General features: G+C 54.4%; 1 protein-coding gene across 1 annotated transcript; it reads left to right on the forward strand.

The window, feature by feature from the left end:
• The first annotated feature begins 9,821 nt into the window (after window positions 1–9,821).
• Window positions 9,822–27,127, forward strand: Ttyh3 (tweety family member 3). The gene is made up of 9 exons (XM_036171724.1): window positions 9,822–10,141; window positions 22,367–22,536; window positions 22,858–22,969; window positions 23,092–23,312; window positions 23,652–23,747; window positions 24,817–24,889; window positions 25,140–25,215; window positions 26,285–26,340; window positions 26,990–27,127. The coding sequence occupies exons 1-9, from the start codon at window positions 10,019–10,021 to the stop codon at window positions 27,119–27,121; spliced, it is 1,059 nt and encodes a 352-aa protein (XP_036027617.1). The 5' UTR covers window positions 9,822–10,018; the 3' UTR covers window positions 27,122–27,127.
• The last annotated feature ends 228 nt before the right edge of the window (window positions 27,128–27,355 follow it).

A 27,355-nucleotide genomic window follows, 5' to 3' on the forward strand; every position in this document is an offset into this window, starting at 1 on the left:
TAGGTGCACGTGGGTGGCAAAAACGTGGTGGGTTAGAACAAAGAGAGGAAGAGGGCATGAACCTGGGAGGGAAGCCTGGTGAGGAGTTGGAAATGGGGGATGGAGGGTGGATATGATCAGAATACATGCTGTACATGTATCACATTCTCAAACAATAAAGTACAGTAAGGTCCAACCTGAGCTACACACCACACCACTACCCCCCAAAAAGCAAGAATCTCTGATTAGGATATGGGGGCACAAGTGCCAGCACGCCCAGCCCAAGGTTTGCTCATGGAAGTGGCTGTAGCTTCTGCTCAGAACCCACAACATAACCGCTGGCTGCAAGTTTTGCATGGCTCTTAAAGCCCAATACACAGTGACCTCCAGTCCTGGCAAATGAGAGGCTCTGCCCCGAGACTGTGAGGAAGTCTGAGCTAAGTTCCACATTCACCTGCTGTTAGCTGACATGCTGACCATCTGTAAGCACTGCTTCCGGTCCCTGCTCCCCACCTCTCCAAGATGCTGTGGGGTGTGTGTGTGTGTGTGTGTGTGTGTGTGTGTGTGTGTGTGTGTACATGTGTGTGTACACGTGTATGTGCGTGCGCACACTCATGTGCACGTGTGTAGCAGCTAGCTAACTGCTGTATGCTCTGTATCCCTTGGAAGGGCCCAAGTAGGGCAGCTCCTTTTCCTGAGGACTGGAGAGATGGCTCAGCAGTTAAGAGCACTGGCTGCTCTTCCAGAGGACCCAGGTTCAATTCCCAGCTCCCACATGATGGCTCCCAATAGTCTGTAGCTCCCATTGCTGCCCCCTGCAGGCACCAGGCATGCATGTAATGCACAGATATACATGCAGATGAAGCACACATAAAAATTTTAAAAAGTAAAAGTTGAAATAATTACTTTTGGTATTTTCATATTATTACAGACACTGTCTTCATTTATATATGGGTACATGGAAGAGGGATGGCCAGGTGGTGGGTGGATAGATGGGTGGGGAGATGATAGATGAATGGAAGCATGTATGGATAGAGATGGAGAGAAGGATAAATGAATGAATGTGTAGACATTTGATAGATTGGGAAATGGATAGAAAGATGGATGGGTGGGTGTACAGACGGATCATTTATGGACATAAATGGATAGAAGAATAGATGGATGGGTGACAGATTGGCTAATGGACAGGATAGATGGATGAATGGGTACATGTAGCGATGGATGGATAGGCCTATGGGGTGGATGCATGCATAGGTCGGTGGACATTCTGATAGAGGAATAGATGGATAGGTGGGTGACTAGACAATGGAATAGATGGATAGGTGGGTGACTAGACAATGGATGAGTGAGTGGATGGAAGGAAAAAGAATGGAGTAGAGGGTAAGAAAATAAACACTTCACAAAAACAATTCCCCTGGAGTGTGAATTACAGCTTGCACTATTTGAAAACTTAAAATATGGCATTTGAGTTTTCTTCAATCAAACCAAGGAAACGAGAAGCTGTGGGGACCGTCGGCTTTCTGCCCACACCGTTCAGTCTGAGTGCTGCAGCACTGTGTTCATGTTCTAAGTCCCTCCGTGCACACCTTATGCCCGGCCTTCTCCTGGGCTCTGGATAGTGCTTTCTCTGTGTTATTTGTCTAACATTGCTAAGCAGTGTATCTCAGGTCTTCTGTCTTGTGTGTTGTGTTTTCAGATTTGTGGTGTATGTGGGTCTCTTGTTCTCTCCCTCCCCAAACTCGTTTATCTGAACCTTGTGACCCACTGCAGGCCCCCTCTGGGCACTTTCGGGAGGAACACAGGAAGGTATAGACATTTAGGTTGCAGATGGACACAATGGATATAACACAGGCCAGGGTTCAGGTGGGAGGCCATGGCCATTGTGGGGAGTCCTTGCGTGTTCTGCTGGGGTGCTTGAATCAGGCCCTGAGAGATGTGAGGACAGAGAATGATGACGGAGTTCAGTGTCTAGAAGGAAGAAATGGGGGGAGGGATAGTGTGAATGCTGATCACTCCCCAGTGCCCACTGGAGCCCCTTACTGATGAAAGCTCAAGTGTCATCCTAGGACTTCCCAGGGTGGGGACAGCTAGCCTGCCAGCTAAGATGGGTAGAGACCCGACCTCAAAGAAGTAGCCTCAGATGAGAGAGCTTTTTAAAATGAAATTTTAAAGAGAAAGAGAGAGCATCTCATGATGTACCCCTGTCTGGCCTGTATCTCAGTATGTAGATCAGGCTAGCCTTAAGATTCCCCCGCCTCTGCCTGCTGGGATTAAAGGCATGCACCACGATGCCCAGCTTCACTTGGAAGAATTTTCTATGCGTCTCTCTTCTGTGATTTCTTCCAGAGCCCATTTGTTGCAGGCTTCCCCAGCCGTGGCTCACAGGGACCTGGAGAACAAGATTTAAAGAGGCTGGAGCAGGACCTCAGAGCTGCACCTGCACTCCAGCTGTTTGCACAGGCTTTCCGGGAGCTAACTCACTAGCTGGGCCTTGTGCTGGACGTCTGCTCCTCCCAAATGCTGGGATTGCAGGCATGCATCAACATGCCGGCTTTAGGTTACTAGCGCCATGAGGAAACACCAGGACCAAAAGCAACCTGGGGAGGGAAGCGTTTATTTCCCTCACAGTTCCACATCACAGTTCATCATCAGAGGCAGTGAGGACAGGAACTCACGCAGGGCAGGAACCTGGAGGCAGGAGCTGATGCAGAGCCATGGAGGGGAGCTGCTTACTGGCTTGCTCCTCATGGCTTGCTCAGCCTGCCTTCTTATAGAACCCAGGACCACCAGCCCAGGGATGGCCTCACCCACAATGGACTGGGCCCTTCGACATCACTAATTAAGAAAATGCCCTACAGCCAGACTTTATGAAGGCATTTTCTCAGTTGAGGTTCCCTCCTTTCAGATAACTCTGGCCTGTGTGAAGTTGACATAAAACTAGCCAGCATGGTGCCCAACTTCACCCTAGAAGTCTGAAGGAGAGCCCAGACTTCATAGCCATTTAGCTGTGGGAGAAAGCATCCACATACGAAAGAGTCCACATGGGGATGTACCTGAGCAGACCGGCCATAGTAGGTGAATTAAGTGAGTCTCGGTTTCCCTATCTGTAAATTAGGAAGCATACCCTGGTGTGTGCTGGGGCCACCTGTGCTACCAGCACAGTAATGTCAGAGGGAGACCCACACGTGTTCTAGAAACATACACACCTGGCCTCACAATATACTCATCACTGTCTGCTCTTCCTGGGGGAGAGGCTGGCTGTGGAACTTTGGACTTGGTCACGAGGCCCTGCAAGGTCAAAGAAAGGCCATGAAGGGAGGGGCAGAGAAAGGGGGTGTAGCATGGCCTTCACTGCCCCGTACTCTGGGGACCTTGACCCTGACCTTGAAAGAGGCTCTTCCTTTTGCTGAGGAAGCCTCATGATCTGGAAGCTGCTCCCTTGCCAGGGCTGACACAGTGTGTACAGACAAGAACCCCCGGGGGTGGGTGCCACTAAGGGATGTCTCTTCTAAAGCCAAAGGCCTGCAAATGATCAGTAAAGGGCCCTGCTTCCTTCCCCACAATTCATTCTAAGATGAGCAAGAATGCTACCCTCAGAGCAGCTTCGAGAACCTTCCCCCACTCCATTCTCCATTGTACTGTGCAGGAAGGAGAAGAGCCTTACCTGGGGTTGTGCTCCACAGCCAGGCTGGAAGTTACTTTTTTTTTTCCTTCCATTTTTCTGTGTAGCCCTGGCTGACCTCAAACTCAGAGATCTGCCTGCTCTGCTTCCCAAGTGTACTTCCCGGCCTGGAAGGTATTTTTGTTTGTTTGCTTTTTGTTGTTATTTTTCAAGACAGGGTTTCTCCGTGTAGTGTTGGTGCCTGTCCTGGAACTCACTCTATAGCCCAGGCTGGCCTCAAACTCACAGAGATGTGCCTGGCTCTGCCTCCCGGGTGCTGGGATGAAAGGCGTGCGCCATTGCCACCCGGCTACCGGGAAAGTATTTTTAACTCAAGTTCCTGGGTCCCCCATCTCTGTCTTGGGGGTTGCACCCTCTAGGTTCAAAGCCACAAAGTCAGACAAACCTCCTCCCCGCCCACCTGCACACAGGGGCAGCTTAAGTGCCCTGGCTGTTTTGTTTTGTTTTTTTGGGGGGGGGGGTGTCGGGGGAAGGTCAGGTAGAGTCCAGGGTCCCTGGGACTCACTCTTTTGGCCGAGCTGCCTTATCTAAAAGTCCCCAGAACCTCTTACTTCCCCTAGACTCACAGAGGGTGAGGATCCATTCTCCAAGATACTGACCCTGGGAGAGAGCCAGGCCTGGGAGAATCCTCACCGCAAAAGAACCCCAGCTTACTAAGACAGGAGGAAAGCATATTCCTGTCTTCCCTTCCTCCCTCCCTTTGTGTGTGTGTGTGTGTGTGTGTGTGCGCGTGTGTATGTCTGTATGTATGTGTATATGTGTGTGTGTCTGTGTGTATGTGTATATGTTTGTGTGTCTGTATGTATTTGTATCTGTGTGTATGTATATATGCATGTGTATGTATATGTATGTGTCTGTGTGTGTATATATGTGTGTCTGTGGGTGTATGTGTATATATCTGTGTATGTGTATGTCTGTGTGTATGTATATATGTGTATATGTATCTGTGTGCTTCTGTATGTATATGTGTATGTTTGCATATATGTAGGTGTGTTGTGGAAATGGTAATTGAAGTCAGAGCCTTGCACATTCTAGGCAGGTGCTCTACCACTGAGCCATGCCCAGCCCCTCACTGAGGGGTTCTAGGCAAGTGCTCTACCACTGAGTTATACTGCTGGCCCTCTTTTCAATTTTTTTATTTTAAGATAGGATCTCACTAGGTTGCCTAAATTGGCTTTGAGCTTATTCTAAAGTCCAGGCATCCCTTGAACAAAACTGTGATCTTCCTACCCCAGCCTCCCGAGTGGGCTGTGATGACAGGTCTGTGCCACCAGGGCCAGCACCGGGCTTTGTCTATGTTATATCTGTTCTTGGTTTGAGGATGTTTAAATGACTCCACAGGCCTCTGAAGACAGTGTCGTCTGACTGGCATCTCTCCCAAACTCCAGAGACACCAGGCCACGTGGTCAGACTAGAAAGAAATGTCCCTGTGGCTTTCCGGTGGTCAGGATGCATCTGCCAGGTGTTTCAATGGCCCAAGTGTCACCAGCCACACGTCAGCACACACAGGGGGAGTCTGGGCCTCCAGCCCTCTCCTCTCCCTGCTAGTGCTATCTACGGAAATTGTGAACCTCACTGGATGGGGTCCAAACACAGGGAATTCCATTGTTCTGGCTGAGGCCCCGGCATCTGGGGGCTGGGCCCAGGCTGGACATGTGCAACTGGGTCCTGGCTTTCTCCCTGTGGCTGCAGGTCTTGGGACAACCTTTTAGGAGCCTTAGCCCAACCACCTCCCTTCCTAGGGGGACAGCCCCTGGAGGACTCCTGACCTCAGTCCTAGGTCCTTTGTTTCATACGTTCCTGCCAGGTGTGCCCAGTAGCTCAGCCTTCATTGTTAGCACCACACAGACTTTTTTTCTTTTTCCCAAGACAGGGCTTCTCTGTCCTGGAACTCACTATGTAGACTACGCTGGCCTTGAACTCAGATATCCACCTGCCTCTGTCTCCCAAGTGCTGAGACTAAAGGCCTGCGCCACCATGCCCTGCTTACACAGACTTTCTTTTTTGGGTGGCAGGGAGCTGAGGATCGAACCCCGGGCCTTGCGCTTGCTAGGCAAGTGCTCTACCACTGAACTAAATCCCCAACCCCTCACACAGACTTTCTTATTCCTGCCTTTAAGAAAATTTGTATGTGTGGTATGTGTACATTTGTGTGCCAGCACACTCACCCATGTAACTGGGTGTGGAGGCCAGAGGTCGACATCATGCATCTTCCTCTACGATTTTCTGCCTTATTTTTGAGGTGGGGTCTCTCGTCAAACCTGGAACTCACCAATTGACTAAACTGGCTGGATAGCAGGTCCCGGAGATTGCCCATCTCCTACCTCCAACACTGCCAGATACATATCACTATGCCTGGCTTTGACATAAGTGTTAATGGATTCCAACTCAAGTCTTCTTGCTCACACACAGCAAGCACTTTACCCACTGAGCGACCTCCCAGCCCCTCATCCCCGTCTTTGGCTCACAGAGACCCTCCTTTAGTAAAGTGAAGGAAGAGAAAGAGAGAGAAAAGGAAGGAGGAATAGTTGGTGGCCTGAAGCTGAACCATGGTGGTTCCTTGACTAACTGGTGATTCTCTGAGTTTCCTGGACAATGGTGAGGCCTGCCTGGATCTCAGTTTCTCTTCCTATAGAGTGGGCAAAAGTCCAGCCTCCAGACATGGTTGTTCTGGATGAGCAGGAAGAATAACAGCTCTGGCCAGACTGTGCTAGCCAAAGTGGGCAGGGTGGAGGGCCTTCCTTCCTGCCCTGTGCCCACAGCCACTCCTTGGCATTCTCTCTGTTAACTCTCATTCTCCCGGGAGACAGGCTGCCAATTTCACGAGGTTCCTCTCTCCAGCAACTCTCTGAGCAACCTTAGGATGGGGACTTAGCTCCACCAAGGGAGGTGCTGGCTGTCCCTGTCCACACTGTGCATTAGGGAACCTTTTCTCTATTACATTTAAATTTTCTTACTCTGTACACTGTGCACACATGGAGGTCAGGGGAACAATTTGTGAGGTCTCTCCTAGACCAGGGATGGAACTCAGGTCATCAAGCTTGGCCGCAAGCACCATTACCTGCAGAACCAACCCTCCACGCTTTCTCCACTTTAGACAGCCCTTGTAACTTTTCCTTCAAGGACTCCCTCAGGAAAGGATTTCACTGACCAAACACACTACTAATTAATCAAAATTAGCATATTTCCTGTCTTCCCTTCCCCGCGCCCCCCCCCCCCCCGCCCCTAACCCCACCTTTTAGATAAGGTCTTAGAACTTAGCCCAGGTTGACTTCAAATCTGCAATATAGCCCTGGCTTTAAACTTGAGATCAGGTGGGCATTGGTGGCACATGCATTTAATCTCAGCACCTGGGAGGCAGAGGCAGGTAGATCTCTCTGAGTTCAAGGCCAGCCTGGTCTACAAAGTGAGACAGAGAAACCTTGTCTCAAAAAAAATCCAAACAAACAAACACAACAACATACAATCATCTTCCCATGTGTGTATCTCCACACTTGGCTTTTACACACATCTTTTGGGGAATGCAATTTGTCCATCATTATGAGTTCCCTTATATAACGTCAGGTTTGTGGCCTTCTCAGAAGAATATCTCCAATTTGCTGAAGCTTCTGGAAATGGGGCAGGGACCCTCTAAACCTCATACCTACATGTATGAGCCCCAGCAGCACCACTGCCATCAGCACTATTGTTGGGACCAAACAAAGGTACAGGGGCTGTCTGTGGAAGGCGCTGCTGTAACAGGGACCAGAAACTGTCCCAGCTCATCACAATCCTTGATGTTACTGTTCTTCTCTGGAACTATAGAATCCTGATGGCAGTGAAGGAGGGGGACAGGGTGGGTCCATACTGTACAGGAGAGTCAGGGTAACAGCCTAGCCAGGTCCACTGGGGTGGGCCTCTTACCCGATGTCCTAGTCAGGGTTTCTATTGCTGTGATAAAACACCATAGCCAAAAAGCAAGCTGGGGAGGAAAGGGTTTATCCAGCGTACACTTCAGCATCGCTGTTCATCACTGAAGGAAGTCAGGACAGGAACTCAAACAGGGCAGGAACCCGGGGGGCAGGAGCTGATGCAGAGGCCATGGAGGGGAGCTGCTTAACGGCTTGCTTCCTATGGCTCGCTCAGCTGCTTTCTTATAGAACCCAGGACCAGCAGCCCAGGGATGGCACTATTGATGACTAAATGAGAAAATGCCTTACAGCTGGATCTCAAGGAGGCTTTTCCTCAGCTGAAGCTCCTTCCTCTGATGACTCTATAGCTTGTGTCAAGTTGACACACAAAACCACCCAACACACCTGCTGTACTGACTCCAGACTGCCTTCATGGGACACCAGGGAGGGCAGCACAGAGAGCCAAGTGGCCTTTGTCTTGGGAGGCTTGGGGACTATTCATTGCGATTTGGTCCTGGAGTAAGAAGCCTAAGCCAGACTCCAGGCTTTATGGACCTTTGGGGATGGAGAACGTCTCTTCTATTGCTCCAGGCTGTTTTCCAGTTGAGTGGCTTCCCCCAGTCACCCAAAGCACAGAAACACACAGCTCTGGAAGGGCCTCTGCCCTTGGGCCATAGTGCAAGAAAGCAGGTGCCTCAGGCAGTTGATGAACTGAAATACAGGTCTGTCAGGAAGCCACTGCCCAGGTTCAGGAGGGGGGCTACCTGGCAGATGGAGAAGAAGCTGTGTGCCTGGTTTCTAAGAACACAAGGGGTCCTGCAATAAGGCCCCAGGGTTGTGAGGGGACAGAGCCACGAGGATATGCAGGCCAACCCTGGGAGGAGAGCGCGAACATGGAGGGGCACAGAGCCACTCAGCTACTGTATCTCCTCCATCCTCTTTCTCTTCTTTTCTTTCTTTCTTTTTTTTTTTTTTTTTTTTGTTTTTTGTTTTTTGGTTTTTGGTTTTTCGGTTTTCGAGACAGGGTTTCTCTGTGTAGTTTTGGCACCTGTCCTGGATCTCGCTCTGTAGCCCAGGCTGGCCTCGAACTCACAGAGAGCCTCCTGCCTCTGCCTCCCGAGTGCTGGGATTAAAGGTGTGTGCACCACCACCCAACTCCATACCCTTTCTTTTTTTGTTGTTGTTGTTTGTTTGTTTGTTTCAAGACAGGGTTTCTCTGTGTAGCTTTGTGCCTTTCCTGGAACTCGCTCTGTAGACCAGGCTGGCCTCGAATTCATGGAGATCCTCCTGCCTCTGCCTCCCGAGTGCCTTTCTATAGGCTGTGTCCTGACTAGTTGGGGACAGGAACCTTTCTGTCATAGGTCTTTAAAATGGTGCAACCCTGTGGGGTGGGGTGCTTCCCGGTTTGTTATCCCACTACCTGGAAGGCAGGAAAAGAGGGTTATAAATTTGAGGCTAGCTTGGGCAACTTACTGAGATCCTGTCTCAACATAAAAAGTAGGACGGGACGGGGAATGTAGGCCTGTGGTAGAGTGTTTGCCTCACATGCCTAAGGCCCTGGGTTCAATAACTAAAAATAAAGCAGGCCTTCTCACAGGTAGGGCAGGTGGTATTCAACCTATCTGCCCATCATGGCCTTACATACGTCTTTGTGGCTTATGCGCCAGGCTTTGTTCTGAGCACTTTACACTCGTTTTATCTCTACAATGCCTTTTCTCAGACTATTACATTACACTGAGGCTGAGAGGCTAAGTCATTGGACCAAGATCACGGAGCTGCAGCTCCCGAATGCAGATCATGCCCATCCTACAGACAGGTCACTGAGTCCCTGGCAGGCTCCTGCGAGGAAACGTATAAAGATCGAAACCAGCAAGTAAACGCATGGGACGGAGAGCAAGCTACACGTGAGATGCGTGTTCCAGCCTCCACGGTCTACAGGGAAGAAATGGCCGAAGAGGCTGAGGGTCGTGCCTGAGCCGCGGGGTGCGACTAGTAGGTAAAAGGACCAATGGCAATGCAAGGGCAGGGGACCAGGCTTATTGAGGGCAGGGCCTATGGAGATTGGCCAATGACAGCCCGTGGGCAGGGACTGCGTTTGTATGGGCGGGGCCTGCTGGCTGCCGGCCAATGGCGGTGTGTGGGCGGGGCCTGAGGGCGGGGAGGATGGCTAGGGTGGGGCTTGTGGGCGGCGAGCCTATGGCGGTGTGGGGGTGGAGCCTGAGGGCGAGCGGGCGGGGTCGCGGCGGGGGAGGCGGCAGCGGCGGCGAACAAAGAGGCGGCGGGCGCGGGTGGCCGAGCGGAGCCGAGCAGAGCCGAGCCGGGCCGAGCCGGGCCGAGTCGGGCCGGGCCGGGCCGGGGCCCACGATAGCAGGCACAATGCGGGCAGCTGAGCAGGGGTCGGCGGGTCCCTGAGCCCCGTGCACCGGGCAGCGAGAGAAGCCCGGCGCAGAGCCCGCGGCCGCCCGCCATGGCCGGGGTCAGCTACGCGGCGCCCTGGTGGGTGAGCCTCCTGCACCGGCTGCCGCACTTCGACCTGCGGTGGGAGGCCACCAGCAGCCAGTTCCGGCCCGAGGACACCGACTATCAGCAGGTGACGCGCGCCTCCGGGTGCGGGATCTGGGGGCCCTGGGGTCATGGCCCCTCCCGAGGGGCTGGAGCTTCCCCATCCTCATGCGGGGTCTTGGCCCTTTCCTTTTAGGGGTCCCCTCTGGTCCAGTGATACCTCTCCAGGGATTAACGTCGAGCCCCCTTTAGAAGGTGTTGAGTCCCTCCGTGTCACCAGGGCCTCCTATCTGGATTGGTGGAGCTGCCTTCCTCCCCTGATCCTATGGGTTCCTGCCAGGCCCTTATCCATCCTTTGGGCGATTAGCTGCTCCCCAGCAGAGCCCCGCTAGCTGAGTCTGGAACCCAGGGTTCAGGCAGGAGGGGATTCCTCGCCCTCTTCCCCCAGCTAGGGAATCCCACTGCCAGGCTGCTGGTGGGTGAGTAGCCTGGGCCATGGCCAGCCCTCTGTGGCTGCTAATGACCCCTTGCTTCATGGTCAGGCTGTGGGATGTACACAGGGTGTCGTGTGGTTGTGGGAAACCAGGGTGCCAGCAGCCTTTCAACCCAGGGTGGGAAATGAAGCCTGGCTGAAGTGGGGTGAAGTGGGCCTCAGTCTGGGCTGGGGGCCATGGGGCACTTGGCAACCCTCTCCCTGCGAAGCCCTAAGCCTGGCATCTTGCCAACTCCCAGCACCACCCCCACTACTGAACCACTGTCATTTGAGTTCAGAGCAGGGGGACCAGGCTGTGGGCTTTTCCTTCCCACTCCAGATTCCAGATACGGAGTGGCCAGGCACCTGGGCATCGGAGCACCTCAGAGTTTCTGTCCAGGGGCCCCTGGACAGCAGCCTGGGAATCGAGGGCTTCTGGGGCTGTGTCACATCTCTCTCTCTCCCTGCAGCCATCCTCATCCTGTTGAGAAGTTCACAGTGAGAGCGCAGGGTTGTCCCTGCCTCCACTCTATGCCTTCCTGACCCCAGCTCCAGCAGCTGATGGCGTTTCTGAGATTAGAAAGAGAGCAAGGGTTTGGACCAAGCCTGAGCTCTGAGGCAGCAAGGGGAAAGGAGACCTGAGTCAACCCTGGGGATTTTCGGGGAAGACCAGCCCAGCCTGGGTGGGGGGCGGGGGAACACATGTGCCTCTCTTACTGTGTGACAGTTGCACTAGTCTTCGTGGAGCTCTTCTTGGAAAGTCGCCTACCTAGGACTTGCCTGATGGTCAGTTCTGATGGTCCACTGGCACCTGGGGCAGCCTGGTAGCATTTCCTGTGGTCAGTGGGCTGCCACCTGCTTCTGCTGCAGACTTGAACTTGCTGTTGCTTTTCAGGCACAGTTGTGACAGGGAGAGGGTGTGGGTCTGCAGCCCTGGGGAATCTGAAGGCAGTGGCCCAGGCCCTCAGATCTGTGACCCGAGCTGAGCCTAGTCCTGCTTGCTTTTGCTACTCTGCTGCTCTGGGCTCCGCTGTGGGAGGCCTCTGACTCACTCTCTCTCCTGCCTCCTCTCCCAGGAGCAGAATTAGCCACTGAATAATTCACGGTGTGGAACCCAGCCTGGCTCCATCCCCCGCCGCCTCCGCTCCTCCAGTGGGGCTGTGGATGTGTGTAGTGCCCCTTTCCCCTTTGAGCTGATGCTTTAGGCCAACTGCTCAGCCTCCAAGCTTCATCCCTTCGTCTTGGAATTGGAGCTGACGGTGATGGTTTTGCAGGTCACCTGTCGGGAGGAAGGCAGGAGCTCCCTTTCTAGGTGGGTGGGCGATGGTTTCTCACAGGTTCCGTCACGTCTTCTCCGGTGAGGTATTGCTAACTCTGTGGGTGGAGTTGTATATACATGCATGTGGGGGTGGCTGTCCTGTCCCACTGTGTTTAGCGACCTCTCACCCATCTTGACCTAGAGTACCTTCCCAGCAATCCACTCTGCCCTGAACTGTGCTCCACTAGGGAAGAAAGCGTCTATGTATGTCTCCCAGCATGGGGATACCATGCTTGTCCTTGGCTCTCTTCTATGCCCATGGCCCACTGTCTGGAACCTGGTGGAACCCACAATTAGACTCCAAGTCAAGCCCTGTGTGTAGCTGACTATACTTGCCTCCTTTCACATGGGGCTGCGCAGCTGTCTGTTTTGTATAGACTAAAGCTTAGCCTCCCTCATTCAGGGGGCACTGGGGGACAGAGTCTTCTCTCACACCATTTACCATCCCTCCTGGAGCCCACATCAGGGGTGGATGGGCTATTCCAAGGGTGTCCGAGAGCCTGCTGCTACCTTGTCTCCAGAGCTTGAGCAGGCCATGCTGCTTTTACGCAGGTGATGGGTGCAAGTTCACGTCCTGTGGTGTTGAGACTGAGGGTCTCGGAGTGTGATGTGTTCCCCTCTTAGAAGCCGGTAATAGCACTGAGTGGAAGAACCATCAGGACTCAGGCGCCTGGTTGGGTTGTGTTTGTTGTTGTGGGTTTTTTTGTTTTTGTTTTTGAGCTGAGGATCAAACCCAGGGCCTTGCGCTTCCTAGGCAAGCGCTCTACCACTGAGCTAAATCCCCAACCCGCCTGGTTGGGTTTTAAGGGTGCTGATGGCATCTTCATAACAGGAGGGGCTCCTCCAGTCTTGTCCTGTTCTGTACTGGTTTCTCACTAGGCTGTCCCTAAGAGCTGCTGACTGGGCTCTTCTGGAGCTAGGCCATCCCCAGCATGCCCCAGCTCCCGTACCCCATTGCCTCACTGGGGTACGTAGATTTTAGAATCATCTGTGTGGGCAGGTACATTCACCTTGCGAGGAAGAACTGAAGTCCCAGCGGCAGACGGCCAGAGGCTTTGGGGCCCAACAACCAGCAACCAGCTTGTCCTGACTGAAGTCTTGATTTTCATCTGGCCGGGGCCCCGGCTGCCTGCAGTCCCTAACTAAGCTTGGGCGTTGACATTTGGGTACAGCCTGCTGGCCTCATCCTGATGTGAGGGGAATATCTGTTTGTCTTTTCCTCTGTCAGCCCTCATGACCCAGCATGACCCTGCTTCCTCAGGTGCAGGGTCAAATTCACGCTTGTGGCTTCCAGTCTCTCCATGTCTGGTTCACTGTCTCTACCAGTTCAAGGCTGGCCAAGAGCTGTTTGCTGATGGAGAAGCGTTATGGCTGGTGATGGAGTCAAGAGCCGGGGCTGCATGCAAGGCTTGGTGGTCTCGGAAGGCCTCCCGAAGCAGTTTTTACCCAGCCTTCCATGGAAACTGCCCGCCAAGGCTTGGGACTCACCAACTCTCTCTGACTCTCTGTACACCTGGTAAACAGTGGGCCAGCAGTGCACCAGCTGTTCAAGTCATTGGTAGTACTTGGCCTGCTGCTCAGCCAGCATGGGAGACCATTTCCCATCAGTCCCAAGGCTCAGATGGCTGATAAAGACTTAAGGGAAGCCAGCCATGGTGATACAGACCTGTCACTCCAGCTACTGGCCAGGAGGAAAGTTCAAGGCTAGCCTGGCCTGCAGAATGAGTTCCAAATCAGCAATTTAGCAGATCTTATCTTTTTGAAAAAAGGGGGAGATGGGGGTAGGGAATGCCACTCAGTGGTAGAACATTTGCCTACCATATGCAGGCTCTGGGTTTGAGCTGCAGCAGCATCAACTAAAAGGGAAGGAGGGACCTGGGTGGTGTAGTCGGGGTCTGAGAAAGGGTCTTAAGTAATGGGAGCGAAGCAGGCAAAGGTATGAGGTAGAGAAGTGCAGGTGTACCCTCCGCCTGCATGGCACAGGGAAATATGCTGCCTAGGAGGTGATAGGTGTCCTGTGTCACAGGCCATTCACTATCTAGGCTTCAGTTGAATAGCCCTCAGGACCAAGCATCCGCTCCCAAAGCTTGCAGCGGGCTCCTAAGAGCTGGGCCCCTCAGTGTACAAGGTCAGCAGCATGGCAGGCAGGTTGGCAGCTTGGCTGTGTCCTCTGGGCAGGGCTGGTTTCATTGTCATCCTGCCGACTACTCAGGAAATGAGCTCTGTCTGAAAAGGCAGCCTTATCGCCCGCTTCCAGCTTACACAGGCGGCGCACGTCTGTGGGACACTCGGGTGTGTGTGGGGGGTGGGTGGTGACCATGCAGAGACAAAGGAGCCACCCAGCTGGAGTCTGTCCATGCGCTTGCATTTTGGGGATGACGCCACTTGAAACTAGAGTTGTATTGCATACCGCCATGTCACTTTCCCATCCTCTTTCCTTCTTTCCTTTCCTTCCACACCCCCACACCCCCTCCTCAGTGCTGGAGATCCAACCCAGGGCCTCCTGCCCGCTGGGCAAGTGGTCTGCCCCTGAACCATGGCCCAAGCTTTGCCTTATTTTTTTTTTAATCGTTTGCTTTGTTTTTTAATTGTGTAAATGTGTGTGATGTGTATGATATGTATGTGTGCATGTTCAGTGTGTGTGTGTGTGTGCATTCCTGTATGTGAATGTAGGCAGGTATGTGCCACGGTGAGCAAATGAAGGTCAGAGGACAACCTTAGATGTCAACCCTCGCCTTGCACCTTCTTTGAGGTAGGGTCTCTTGTTTGCCACTACATGTGCCAACTAGTGGTCGGCAAGCTTCTGGGGATTCTCCTGTCCCTGCCTCCCATCTCACCAGACACAGGATTTCAGGTGCACAACTACCGCATTCAACTTTATATTGGTTCTGGATATCTGAACTCAAGTCATTGTTCAGATGTGCGGTACCCACTGAGCCATCTCACAGAAGGGCTAGCCTTGAACCCAGTATGTTAAGGATGACCTTGTCTCCACAGCATCAGCCCCCCTGGTTTGTGTGGGCTTCATGCATTCTAGGCAAGTGTTCTACCAACGGAGCTACACCTCCAGCCTTTGTTGCCTGCCTAAGATTAGATACTATGTGCTTTAGACGTGCCCAAAACTCACGTGCTTCTGGGTGCTTCCCCAGCATTTCGTAGTGCTGGCCGGAATTCTGAACTTGCAAGCATGAGAAGAAGGCCAAATACAGAATCCTTCTACCACTAGCACCCTCGCCTCCCCTTCCTGGTCTAGAGCTAGGTGGAGGCTTCTAGAGCACCCCCTCGGTGGGAGATGATGGTACAAGGAGCCGGGCCCTGTACGGGACGGGAGGGGGGGGGGAGGCAGCCAAGTCCCTACCAGGTCCAGTTGGCTGGGCATGTTTGTGCATTATGGCCAGTACTGAGTCCCAGGGGACAATGATGGAACAAGCCTGAATATATAGCCAGAAGATGGTGAGACCGACTCTGGATCGTAACACCCACTCTCCTGGGGGTGGGTGCTCGGGCCTCACTGCCTGGACCTCGGAAATGCTGTGTCACTTCATCGGGCCCTGGTATTCAGCTGGGCCATGGCTGCTGCTTTAGGAGCCTCAGAGTGCTGGGGTCAGCCCCCAGGGCCATGATACTATGGATCTCTCTGGTCATGTAGTCCTGGGTCCTGCAGTAGTCCCATGAAGGGAGGTTTCTGCAGTTGGCCGGTGGTGGCAGAGGCAGGCAGATCTCTGTGAGATCAGGGCCAGTCTGGTCTACAAAGTGAGTTCTGGTGCAGCCAGAGCTGTTGTTACACAGAGAAACTCTATCTTGAAAAAGCACAAACAAACAAAAAGAAGGACGAAACTTTAATCCCAGCACTCAGGAGGCAGGTGGATTTCTGTGAGTTTGAGGCCAGCCTGGTCTACAGAGCGAGTTCCAGGACAGCCAAGGCTACACAGAGAAACACTATCTTGGAGGGGAAAAAGGTTTCTGCTATCCAGGTGTGGTATGCATGCCTATAGCCTATGACCCTAGCACTTGGGAGGCTGAGGCAGGAATACCATGAGTTGGTACAGAGTTCAGCACTGCATAACCAGGATAGTAGTGTACACCTGTAAGCCCACCCTCCCCTCCATAGGGAGTTCGAGGCCAACCTGTCTCTAAACAAACACAAAAATCAAACCCAAAAGCTCCCAGGTGGAGAGGTTAGGGTCAGACACCCCCAAGGCCATTCTGAGCTTTCTTCAAGGATGCCTGCCTCCCTCTGGCTTCCTGATAGACTCGTCTTGGGGTGTCACTGTCTGCCAGCCTGTCCCCTTCCTCTCCCCTCTCTGTCGGGGACCTTGCCTCATCACTGTTACCAGGACCCATGCCAGTTCATCTGGCCGCTGCCTAGTGCTCTTGGTCATGCTCTGGAGAGCTGTGTGCTCTGTTGCCCTGATCCCTCGACAGCAACTGCCTGGCTTATATTGTTCATTCCTGCAAATATTTTCTAGAGGAGCCCCTTCTCCTAATAGTCTTGGAGCTGGACACTTTGTTCAACCCTAGGCAGAGGCCCTTGGGCTGGACACATGGATTGGGGCTCCTGGTCTCTCCCTGTGGACCCAGCTTTGGAGCACTTGTGGGTTCTGCTGCTACATACACCTCTCACCCACAGGCAGTTCTGCTCCAGCCTAAAAGAGGAACCTTGCCAGAGCCTTGGGGTCAGGGATATGGGAAGTACCTCCTGTGGTCACCAAGGGATTGGACATGTGACCATAGAGGCCAGACCATATTGGACTTGAAGTCCCTTCTATAGCCCTGTCAAACTGGGGTGCACATGTCCCTGAGTGGTTTCTGGTGTTGGTCTGGGTTGGGTGGCTGCTGCAGCCCAGGACCGAGAGGCTCTGAGGGGACTGTCACAGGGCTGGGAGCCACTTGTCCTGCTGGAATGGAGTCACAGAGACACTTTCCAGAGGGTTCCCTGAGATGAGGTTCGAGGAGGGGCCTGTCAGCATATCTGACTGGATACCTCTAGAATGAGGCCTAAGGGACGCTAGTGTATGACTGCCCAGCCGTGGGTGCCTCAAGACCTCAGGGTGGAGGAACAGGGATAGTAAGTTGGGCCCCTGCTCTCCCCTTTCCCTGACTCCTGCATAGCAGCCATCAACTGCACTCTCTAGGCCCTGCCACGAACTCACTGTCATGGAATTTGTGAAACCCAAGCCTGGCCTGGTGGAAAATCTGTTTTTAATTTCTGGCCGGCATCACTGGTTCCTCAGCCCAGGGTGTTGGGGGTGGGGGCGTCTGTGGTCATGCAGCCAGCCCCGCACCCTGGCAGCCCATCCAGGACAGTGAGTGGAGGACCCCAGATTCCCACTCCCGGGGGTGAGAGTGGGCTTCCTAGCCAACACTACGCGCCTGGAGGCACAGATGGGTTCCCACTCAGTGGTCTGGGGACCCTCAAGCCTCAGACGTAGGGCGCCAGGCCTGTGGCTCATACATGCTGAGCCAGCTGTCTGCGTGCTCAGCTAGTTGGATGTCCCTCGTGATCCCCAGGCATGGGCTCAGCCTGGTGGGCCCTCCCTTTTCCTCATTCTGGCCCAAGACACATGTGGAGTCTTAGCCTAACCCAGCCAGCCTCCTGGACAACTCCCCTCCCCCGTACGTTGTCTCTTCCTCTGGCAGATGCAGGACTGCCATTAGAAGCTTTCTGTGCAGGGGGGGGGGGGGGGAGGTCCTCGCTTCCCTGCCTTCTCTTATCCATCCTGTCCATGTTCCAACCCTGCATCCTGGATTTTTCTTTCTGCTCCCTGAAGCCTTCCTGGGTTCTAGATCACAGAGCCCTGGCTCTCCTAGGGTGCCCAGCCAGGAACCTATGACCCATAATGGCAGTCTACATGACCCACTTCTACTTCCTGATTCCCATGGCCACTGGACTGTGCTGTTGGGGTCTAGAGCCTCTGGTGGCCCAGAAGGAATGCACTCTAGGCCTGCATCCTCAGACTATCTCGGGCCCACTCTGTGGCGGTTTATCCCTCCTCAGGACACGCAGGTGTGACGCTGTGGTGACGCCTCCCTACTCCAGGGAGGCAGACAGAACCCTGGTAGCTCATCTCTATCCTGAAAAGTAGATGTTACTGGTGGCCATGTGCTCCCTCTAGACAACTACCCAGATGCTTCCACGCTGGTGGGCCCTGAGCTTCGACGATGCCCACCTAGAGGTTTGCTTCTGGCCTTTGGCATGTGCGAGAGGTACATATGTAGTGTGGTATTAACACTCTATCACAGGTATTAATGTCCTGGGAGCCGGAGAGGGTGCTGCTATCCCTGCCCACCATTGCCAAGAGCCTGGCTCCTGCAGCCCACACTGTGGCCAGTAGGACAGGGATGGGTGCCTGCCTCACCCGACTGAGCCTCTAGATCACTTTAACCACAGACGGAAAATTCCATGTGGTCAGAGCCTAGATGCTGAGTGGCATTTCCCATTATCATCCTCAATGGCCTGTGGACAGTGGTGGCTGCTCTGCCATTGAGTACATTGGCCTAGTGCCCCCACGGAAGCATGTCCTCTGGGGATCTGGCCTCAGAGGCTGGGAAGAGGTCATGCTGTCTCAATGTGGCTGTCCCACAGGGCCACAGGGTGTCTGTGCTGACCTGCCTTCCCTCGGTGTAAACCAGGGGGTACTATCCCTTCCATTCCTGGGGCTAGTACAGATTCTACTGGCTGCCCTGGCCTCAGCATTCATTACAGTTGGCTCCATCTGGGAGGAATAGATCCTGCCAGAAAGATCTCCCCGGCCTCTTGGAATTCGGGGGAGGGAGATCTCAGTTTATCCCTGCTGTGGTTAAACACATTCTCCGAGCACAGGTCCTGGGTCCGTTGGAGGATAGTCTCTCCTTAGCTTGGAGGAGAGATTTTAGCATCATTCCTGGACCGTTCATGAGCTTGGCACCACCTTCCAGCCACCCCTTGATGACATGCAAGCAGATCCCAAGGCACAGAGGGTAGAAACGTGTTCAGAAGGGGCTTCCTAGAGAAGGCTAGACCAGGATGGAATGGGGGAGTACACAGATGGACAGGTGTGGACCTCGGCTGCCCTGAGAGTAAGGGGCTGAGAATGCTAGGCACCTGACTGTCACTGCCTGTAGGTCTTCACTGGCTTTGGGATTTTGGGGTGACTCCCTTTCTTTGAGCCCCAGGGTACCAGTTTTTGGGTGGCCATGCGGTTTCTTAAGGCTAGTCTCCACCACCACCACCACCTCCCAACTGACCTGGAACTTGCTATGTAGCCCAGGCTGGCCTCAAACTCACAGAGATCCCCTCCCCAGTGCTGGGATTAAAGGCGTGCGCCACCACTCACAAGAGCCTGGGACTCACGAGGCCACACCTATTGGTACTTGTATGTGCAGATACAACTGTGAGCAGATATGTGAGCATAGACCTGAATGTTAGAATGTGGACAAGGGTGTGTGCTTTCCCTGGCTATAACTCTCAGTTCTTGTGGCTTCCCCACACCCCTCTGAGGACAGGTGGATTTTTCTAGGGGCTCTTCACTGCAGATTGCCTAACATCCCTGTCTGTCTTTTTTTTTTTTTTTCCTTTATGTATGTACATGTGTGTATGTGTGTCTCCATGTTACATACCATGGTGTGTGTGTGGAGGTCTGAGGACAACTTGTAGGAGTTAGGTCTCTCTTTCCACCGTGTGGCTCTCCAGAATCGAACCCAGGTCTTCAGACTTGACGGCAAGAGCCTATACCTGCTGAGCCGTCTCGCAGGCCAGTGTTCATCTGTCCACGGCCCCTCTCCTTCCCTTCGGTAAGCTTAGCACCAGGATCACCTCGCTGCGCAAAGGCTGTTGTCAGCTGGGTCCCTGTGTGTCCCTAGCATCTCGTGGCATTTTGTAAGTAAGCGTCAGCCTTCTGCAACACAGCGGTGCCATTTGTGAACAGAATTGCCACCCCCACCCCACGTCCTGTCATGGAACTTACCTTATAAACCCTGTTTTCTCGTCTAGCAAATGGGAGGGTGTGATCTCAGCACCAACCGAGGAATACTGGGGTTGCAGGCCTGCTGCCCTGGCTGCAGCACCAAAGCCTGCCATGTGTCTGGGACCCATCCCTAGCTCCTCTCCAGTGAGAACGTGGACAGTCTAGATGTATGGGCCAAAATGGGACTGGTTGACCTGGGGAGAGCGCTAGGGTGACCCTGTCCAGGTGTCTTTGGCCCCCGGGGAGAAGGTGGTCAGTTGCTCTCTCTCTCTCTCTCTCTCTCTCTCTCTCTCTCTCTCTCTCTCTCTCTCTTTGTTTTTTTTTTTTTTTGGTTTTTCAAGACAGGGTTTCTCTGTAGCTTTGGAGCCTGTCCTGGAACTCGCTCTGTAGACCAGGCTGGCCTCGAACTCACAGAGATCCGCCTGCCTCTGCCTCCCGAGTGCTGGGATTACAGGTGTGCGCCACCACCGCCTGGCTGGTAAGTTGCTCTCACAGGCTGGTATAGTCCGTTGCCTCTGTCTGACTTGTGATGAGGGGACCTACAGTGGGTGAGCACCTTTGGTCCATGCCTAGGTGTGAGAACAGACCCAGAAGGCAGACGAGGATGTAGATCCAGTGTGCTCCATGGCCACTATGTGCATGGCCTGTGTGACCTATAAGTGGGTCCTAGGTTCTGTCTGCATTGCCTGCTGCAAGCTCACATGCGCCTGTCCCTCCCTCCCTGGGTACTCTTTGGTCAGCCCCCCCTGGGCTTTGGAGGCCTTTCTGCTCTAAGAACTGGGACTCACCCCCCACTGCACCTGTTCCCCTCTGTGCATGGATGCTGGGCCTGTACCATACCCTGCAAAGTAAGCAAGATGCCTACATCCAGTGCCTGCAGCAACCCAGACAGCTGGGTAGCTCCAGGGTAGAGGGACAAGGTGAAGCTGGTGGGGGATGGGATGTGACATCATGGTAGAGCTCTGGCCTTTCCCTGAGGGTTTTTCTGCACTGTGCCACAAGCAGAGGCCCAGTCTCCAATGGCCCATCAGCCTCCAGGGTAGCATCATGGCTTTGGATCACAGAAATCTAATTCTGGCCCTCAGTAACTGGATGGGCAGGCAGCGCCTTTGTGGCCAGATGGAAAGTACAGAGGCCTGCCTCCAGGTGTGGGAGCCAGCTGGCTTCTGGAAGGGCAGGGAGCGCCATCCTTTTGCTGCCTGGCAACTGTCTCCTGGGAAATGGCCCACTGGGTGCCAGGGCTGTTGATGGAGCCTCCTGTGGTCCCAAGGGAGGCTAGGCAAAGGGCTGATCTGCCTCCATAGTTCCTCAGGCATTGGCCCCAGGGAGGGCACACCTGTCCCAAGGCCATCAGAAATGCCTCCCTGACTTGGGATGGGGCCCGGAGAAGCTCAAGAGTCAGGGAGCCTGAGTACAGCCTGGGTAGGGTCAGAAAAAGTAACTACCCAGCATCTTTCCACTGCCCCATTGGCCGGTAACTAACTGATGCTGAACAACAACACCCTGCTTCTGTACCCTGCACAGGAAGTGAGCTGAGACCACATTTCCCATCACGTGGCCACTAAGAGAGCACATAGTTACTGGCCTGGCCTTTCTCTACTTCTCTGGTACCTAGGGGTGGGGACATGTTCCACAGGACACGTGTGGAGGTCTGAGTACTACAGGAGTCAGAAGGTTCTCCTTCCACCATGAGGGTCCTGGGATTGAACTCAGGGTGTCTGCCGTGGTAGCAGGCACCTTTCTCTGTTGAGCCGTCTCGAAGACCCAGCTTGTTGTTTTGTTTGTTTCCCAAGTCACAGTTTCTCTGTGTAGCCTGGCTGTCCTGGAACTTACTCTATAGACCAGGCTGGCCTCAAACTCACATGTTGTTGTTTTTAAGATTTATTTATTTATTTATTTATGCAGTATGTATGCATGCAGGCCAGAAGAGGGCGCCAGATCTCATTACAGATGGTTGTGAGCCACCATGTGGTTGCTGGGAATTGAACTCAGGACATCTGGAACAGCAGTCAGTGCTCTTAACCTCTGAGCCATCTCTCCAGCCCCACATGTTGTTGTTTTAAAAATAAGATTTATTTTTATTTTATATGCATGGGCACTTTGTCTTCGTGTATGTCTGTGCTCTACATATGTGCCTCATTACGCTCAGAGGCCAGAAGAGGGAATCAGATCCCCTTTTGATAGTGAGACAGTTGTGAGCTGCCACGTGGGTACTGGGTATTGAACCCTGCTCCCATGGAAGGGCAGCCAGTGCTCTTAGCCTCTGGGCCTTCTCGGGCAGCCCCAGCTTTTTTGTTATTTGAAATAGAGTTCTGCCATGTTGTATTCCACGGCTTTGAACTCACTGTATAGCTCAGGCTGGATGCCAACTCACAGCAGCTCTCCTGCTTCACCCTCCCGAGTTCTGTAGCAGTGTGCCGCCCCGACACATGGCTTCTGAAGTTTCTTTACTGGGGACAGCACGTGGCCAGGCAAACTAGAAGATGCAGAGCCATTGGGAGGAGGGGCTGCCATGGGACTGTGCCCTAGCCCCACACCCTCCAGCCAGCGCCCTTCTGTCTACCCGCCCGCTCTCAGGCGCTGCTGCTGCTGGGGGCCGCCGCCCTGGCCTGCCTGGCCCTAGACCTCCTTTTCCTGCTCTTCTATTCCTTCTGGCTGTGCTGCCGGCGGCGGAAGACCGATGAACACCTGGAAGCGGACTGCTGCTGCACCGCCTGGTGCGTCATCATAGCCACGTTGGTCTGCAGGTGAGCCGGAGAGGGCGGGCCCCCGGCCTGTGACTGTTCAGAAGGGAGGGGCTGGAGGGTGGCCCTGTGTGGAGAGGGGCGGGGTCAGAAGACTGGGGGGGGGGTGACTTGGGGGTGTGGTTAGGGAAAGTAGACGATGGGGCGGGGACATCTGGGCGGGTCCAGGAGAGAGGTAGGACCCAGGGCCTGGAGGACCCTGGTGGGGCCATGAAGAGGGTAGGGTAGGTAGGGGCAAGGAGACTGGGGGTCGTCGGAGCCAGGACTGGGCCGGTGGGAAGGCTTGGCGGCAAGCGGTACATCCCATGGCTCTGCCTCCCCCAGCGCGGGCATCGCAGTGGGATTCTACGGCAACGGGGAGACCAGCGATGGCGTTCATCGATTCACCTACTCACTCCGCCATGCCAACCGCACAGTGGCAGGGGTCCAGGACCGCGTGAGTGGCTGGCTGGGGAGCGTCCTGTCTGCTCTAGAACCTTCTGTGTGCATGTGGGGGTGATACGGTAGTGCAGGTAACAGCTCTGCCCCTGGCTCCGGTTCATATTGTCCCTCCGGCAGGTGTGGGACACGGCTGCGGCCCTGAACCGCACAGCGGAACCCAACCTACAGAGCCTGGAGCGGCAGCTGGCCGGGCGACAGGAGCCACTGAGGGCTGTGCAGCGGCTGCAGAGCCTGCTGGGGACACTGTTGGGCTACACTGCCGCCATCCCCTTTTGGAGGAACCCTGGTGTATCACTGGAGGTGCTGGCTGAACAGGTGGACCTCTATGACTGGTACAGGTGAGCCGGGCTGGGGTGGACCCTTCCCCCCCAGGGCCCATCCCACCTGGGTAGAGCATCACCCTTCTGGGACCACTTCATACCTCGTGCCTCAGGCCGGGTTGCCAGCCATAGCAGGAATTCCTGTGGGAGGAGGCACTGTCTTTTTCAAGAACTGACATTAAGTCAGGCTCGGTGGTACATAACCGTAATCCCAGCACTGTGGAGGCTGAGGCAAGGGGCCTGGGAGCACCAGGCTAGCCTGGGCTAAATGGCAGGACCCTGCCCAAATAGACAAAAGTCCCAGGCTGTTTACCCGGCCCTTCTCCATGCCTGGCCCACACCTGTGTGTGTCCACAGGTGGCTGGGGTACCTGGGCCTGCTGTTGCTTGATGTCATCATCTGCCTCCTCGTGCTGGTGGGCCTCATCCGAAGCTCTAAGGGTATCTTGGTTGGGTGAGTCAGAGGGGAAGGTGGGCCCCTGTGAGGGATGGGTGGTGGGGTGGGATAGCATAGCCCTCTCACCTGTCAGTGACACCCACGAGGCTCTGGCCATGAGCATCTCCTGAGGGCAGCCTTCCTCCTGAGATGCCATACTGCTGTGACCAGTGTCTTGAGCCACTTGCCTGTTTATAGTTATTGGCTGTGCTCCTCCCTAGGAGAGCCTGCACGGGGGTACTTACAGTCCCCCGGCCGGGTCTCAAAGTGGTAGGGGACACCCGGCAACCTGGCTGGGTTCCAGCCCAGCTCGGCTGCTTACCGTGTCAGCCACCTTGAACAATTGGCCCATCGGTGCCAAACCTGCCGTCTCCTCTGAAAGACAGAAAGATGTCAGCTTGCCAATGGGGTGGCTGCCAGGTGATACCACTGTCCCACCTGGTACTGTCGAGCCCCATAGCCCTCAGCCCCTGCCAGTGGCCTCGCAGGGATGAAAAGATAAACATGAAGAAAGCGGAGGGTCAGGTGATGATGCTTAGGTGCAAAGCATGCAGAGCCAGAGACAGGGTACTCTTCAGTGTGCATGATGCCCCCAAGGAGCCCGCAAGAGTTAGAGATGCATGGACATTGGGGAAAGATGTGCAGGTTAATGTGTGGGCCTGCAGCTAGGTGGTGTGTGGAAAAGCAGGGGGGCCGGTGTGGCTGGAGCAGGCCTGGGGGGGGGGGGAGAGCCCCCATAGGATGCAGTGGGTGGCATTGGCGTAGCTGGAGGGCTCGATATGATCAAGGTCTCATGTAAACAGGTTGTATGATACCTAGGGTGCCACTGGGTCTTCTACCCCAGCCAAGGTGGCTGTCACTTGTCCCCAGCTATGCACTCACTGGGTGAGTCTCATCCCAGTCTGGAGGAGCATTTGTGCAAGTTCTGGACCTTGAGTGTCTCTGAGACCAGGTCGCAGGAAGATGTACTGTTCTGTGTGGGTCAGACCCCTCCCCCCACCCAGGCTCAGGTCCTGGGGGCCTGGCATTTTGTACTGCAGCTGTATGTGTGGCATGTCCCAGCCTGACGGGCCTTCTTTGCCCCAAGGGTCTGCTTGCTGGGTGTCTTGGCCCTGGTCATCAGCTGGGGTGCATTGGGCTTGGAGCTGGCCGTGTCTGTGGTGAGTGCCAGGGGGACCGAGAATCCCCATCCGATGGGCTTTGGTTGGGAGGAGAAAGCTTCACTTCTGTCCTGTCTCATGTTGCCCTGGATCACACAGATCCATGCTCCCCGTATTCCACTCTGCTTCCCTGAACTTAGGGCAGCCCCTGGGGGTGAGGGTCAAAATCTCCCTGAGAACTCTGGGTGGTCATGGCTTGCTTCTGAGGCTCAGCTTGGTCACCTGCCCTTTCCTGCCTCACCCATTTCAGGGCTCCAGCGACTTCTGCGTCGACCCTGACACCTTTGTGACCAAGATGGTGGAAGAGTACTCAGTACTGAGTGGGGGTGAGTCTGTGGCCACGTGTGGGACTGGAGTGACCCAGGGCAGCAAGGTGGACAAGGCTGAGGCATCCCTGCCCTTAACAAGCCTTTGACCTCAGGGAGGCCTGGTACAGGCCAGGGAAGCTGGTGTCCCAGGCTGCTTCCCAGTGGAGAGTCAAGGGGAAGAGACACCTGCACAGGAGCCTAAGGCAGAAGCCCCAGCTGGGTTTGTGAGGCAGCGAATTGGGAACAAGAGGGCGGGAAGCCAGGAGGCTGGGCCACAGTCGGGAGTGTGGGCTTTTTTGTAGTGGACTCTCTCGGAGAGAGTCCCAAGACATGTGAGGATCCTTGTAAATGTTTCCTGGGCCTGGGCACAGCACACACCAGGAATCCTTGTGCTCGGGAGGCTGGGGTAGGAGGAGCTTGAGCCCCCAGGCCAACCTGGGTGAAACGGTCTCAAAAACACAAAACTATAAACAAAAGCTTCCCAAGGCTGCTGGCTGGCATGAAGGGCAAAGGAAGAAGGGAGCTGTGGAGAGCCACAGGCCCCAGACAGTGGAGGCAATGGAGGCTTGAGCAGGTGGAAGTGAGCAGGGATGTTCCCTCAAGGTGGGACTAGCAGGACTTCCTGACATGCTGGATACAGGAAGAAAATGAGCCGTGTCTCTGGCCCTACAGCCCCTGCATTCTAGACACTAAAGGGAACACAGAACCCAAGGCTGAGTGGGGGTGCTGGCATAGAGACCCCACTCTATACACTGTCACTGCTTCAGAGCGGAAAGACCCACCCCTGAGTGTCCTGCACACTTCTGGGGGCCCGCTCTGAGGACAGGATCTTGGCTCAGCCACAGTCTCCCTGGAGGTTACTGTTCAGCCTCACACACATGCACAAACCAACATGCACATGTGTTTGAATGCATATGCATGCAAATATGTGCAAGCACATGGATACAACATGCATGCATCCTTGGCAAGCATTGGTGCGTGTAGATACCCAGACACAGGCAGGCACTCTTGAGGACAATGTGAATGCATGTACTTGCATGCACACACAGACAGGACCTGCCTTCAGCCCCCTTCCTTCTTTTCACAGACATTTTGCAATACTACTTGGCTTGCTCGCCCCGTGCCACCAACCCTTTCCAGCAGGTGAGAGCCATGCTGGTCCTGGGTGGCCAATGCCAGGGACACAGAGTACGGGAAGAGGCTGAAAGGGCTGTGGGCTTAGCCTGCAAGCCCAAATGTCTGAAGCCACTGGCCCCTTAGGCTCTGTGTAGACTCAGCACAGAGGATGCTAATCTGTTGCCCCATCTTTGTGGTGACCTGTTTAATGTGGATCCTTGGGATGCCTTTCGTTCTTTGGGGTTCTCTCAGCAGCCCCGCAGGACAGAGGCTAGCTGACTGGTAAATATGAACAGGCATGGGAGGAGCCCTGGGGACACCTCTGTAAAATGCCACCCGTTCGGGGGTCCCAGTGGTAGCATTTGAAGAGTTTGGCAACCCCGGCTAGCCATACCATGTACCCACTACTTGTTACACCTGTGGGGTGAGAGCACCCTTTGCAATCTGATGGCACATCTCCATTGAGGATGCTTTACTTTGCTCTCTGGAGTGGGTGCAGGGTTTTGTTACCACCTCAGGAGTGTGTATCGTCCCCTGTGTGGGCACCTTCATGGGGAAGGGGTGTTCTGTAGCCTACTGCAGGGTGTAGTCAGGCGTAACTGGCTGCCTGTGTTGGGAGGGCTGGGGTGGGAGAGCAGCTGGCAGCTGCTGGATTCTACACTTCTCTGTGGAGCAGAAACTGTCGGGCAGCCACAAGGCTCTGGTGGAAATGCAGGACGTCGTGGCCGAGCTGCTGAGGAGTGTCCCGAGGGAGCACCCAGCCGCCAAGGTGAGGGGCTGTGGGCAAGGGTGGCTGATGGAAACCTGAGGGTCTTGACTGTTGCTCTTCTCCCAGAGAGTCTTCTCACCAAAAAAGAGCAGATGTCCGTCCCAACCCCCTGTCCCTTGTCACCGCTGCATGTCCATGGAATGACATGGCTCTGGGCCCCTGCTCCTCTCACCCCTGCTCCATGGCCGCTGCTTGCGACCTTAACCTAGAATGTTCCAGGAAAGCACTCAGGACCCCAGGAGCATTGTCCCTCTCATCTGGGGACTGTGAAGC

The sequence above is a fragment of the Onychomys torridus genome, chromosome 22, assembly GCF_903995425.1.
Source record: "Onychomys torridus chromosome 22, mOncTor1.1, whole genome shotgun sequence".
Taxonomy (NCBI): Eukaryota; Metazoa; Chordata; class Mammalia; order Rodentia; family Cricetidae; genus Onychomys; species Onychomys torridus.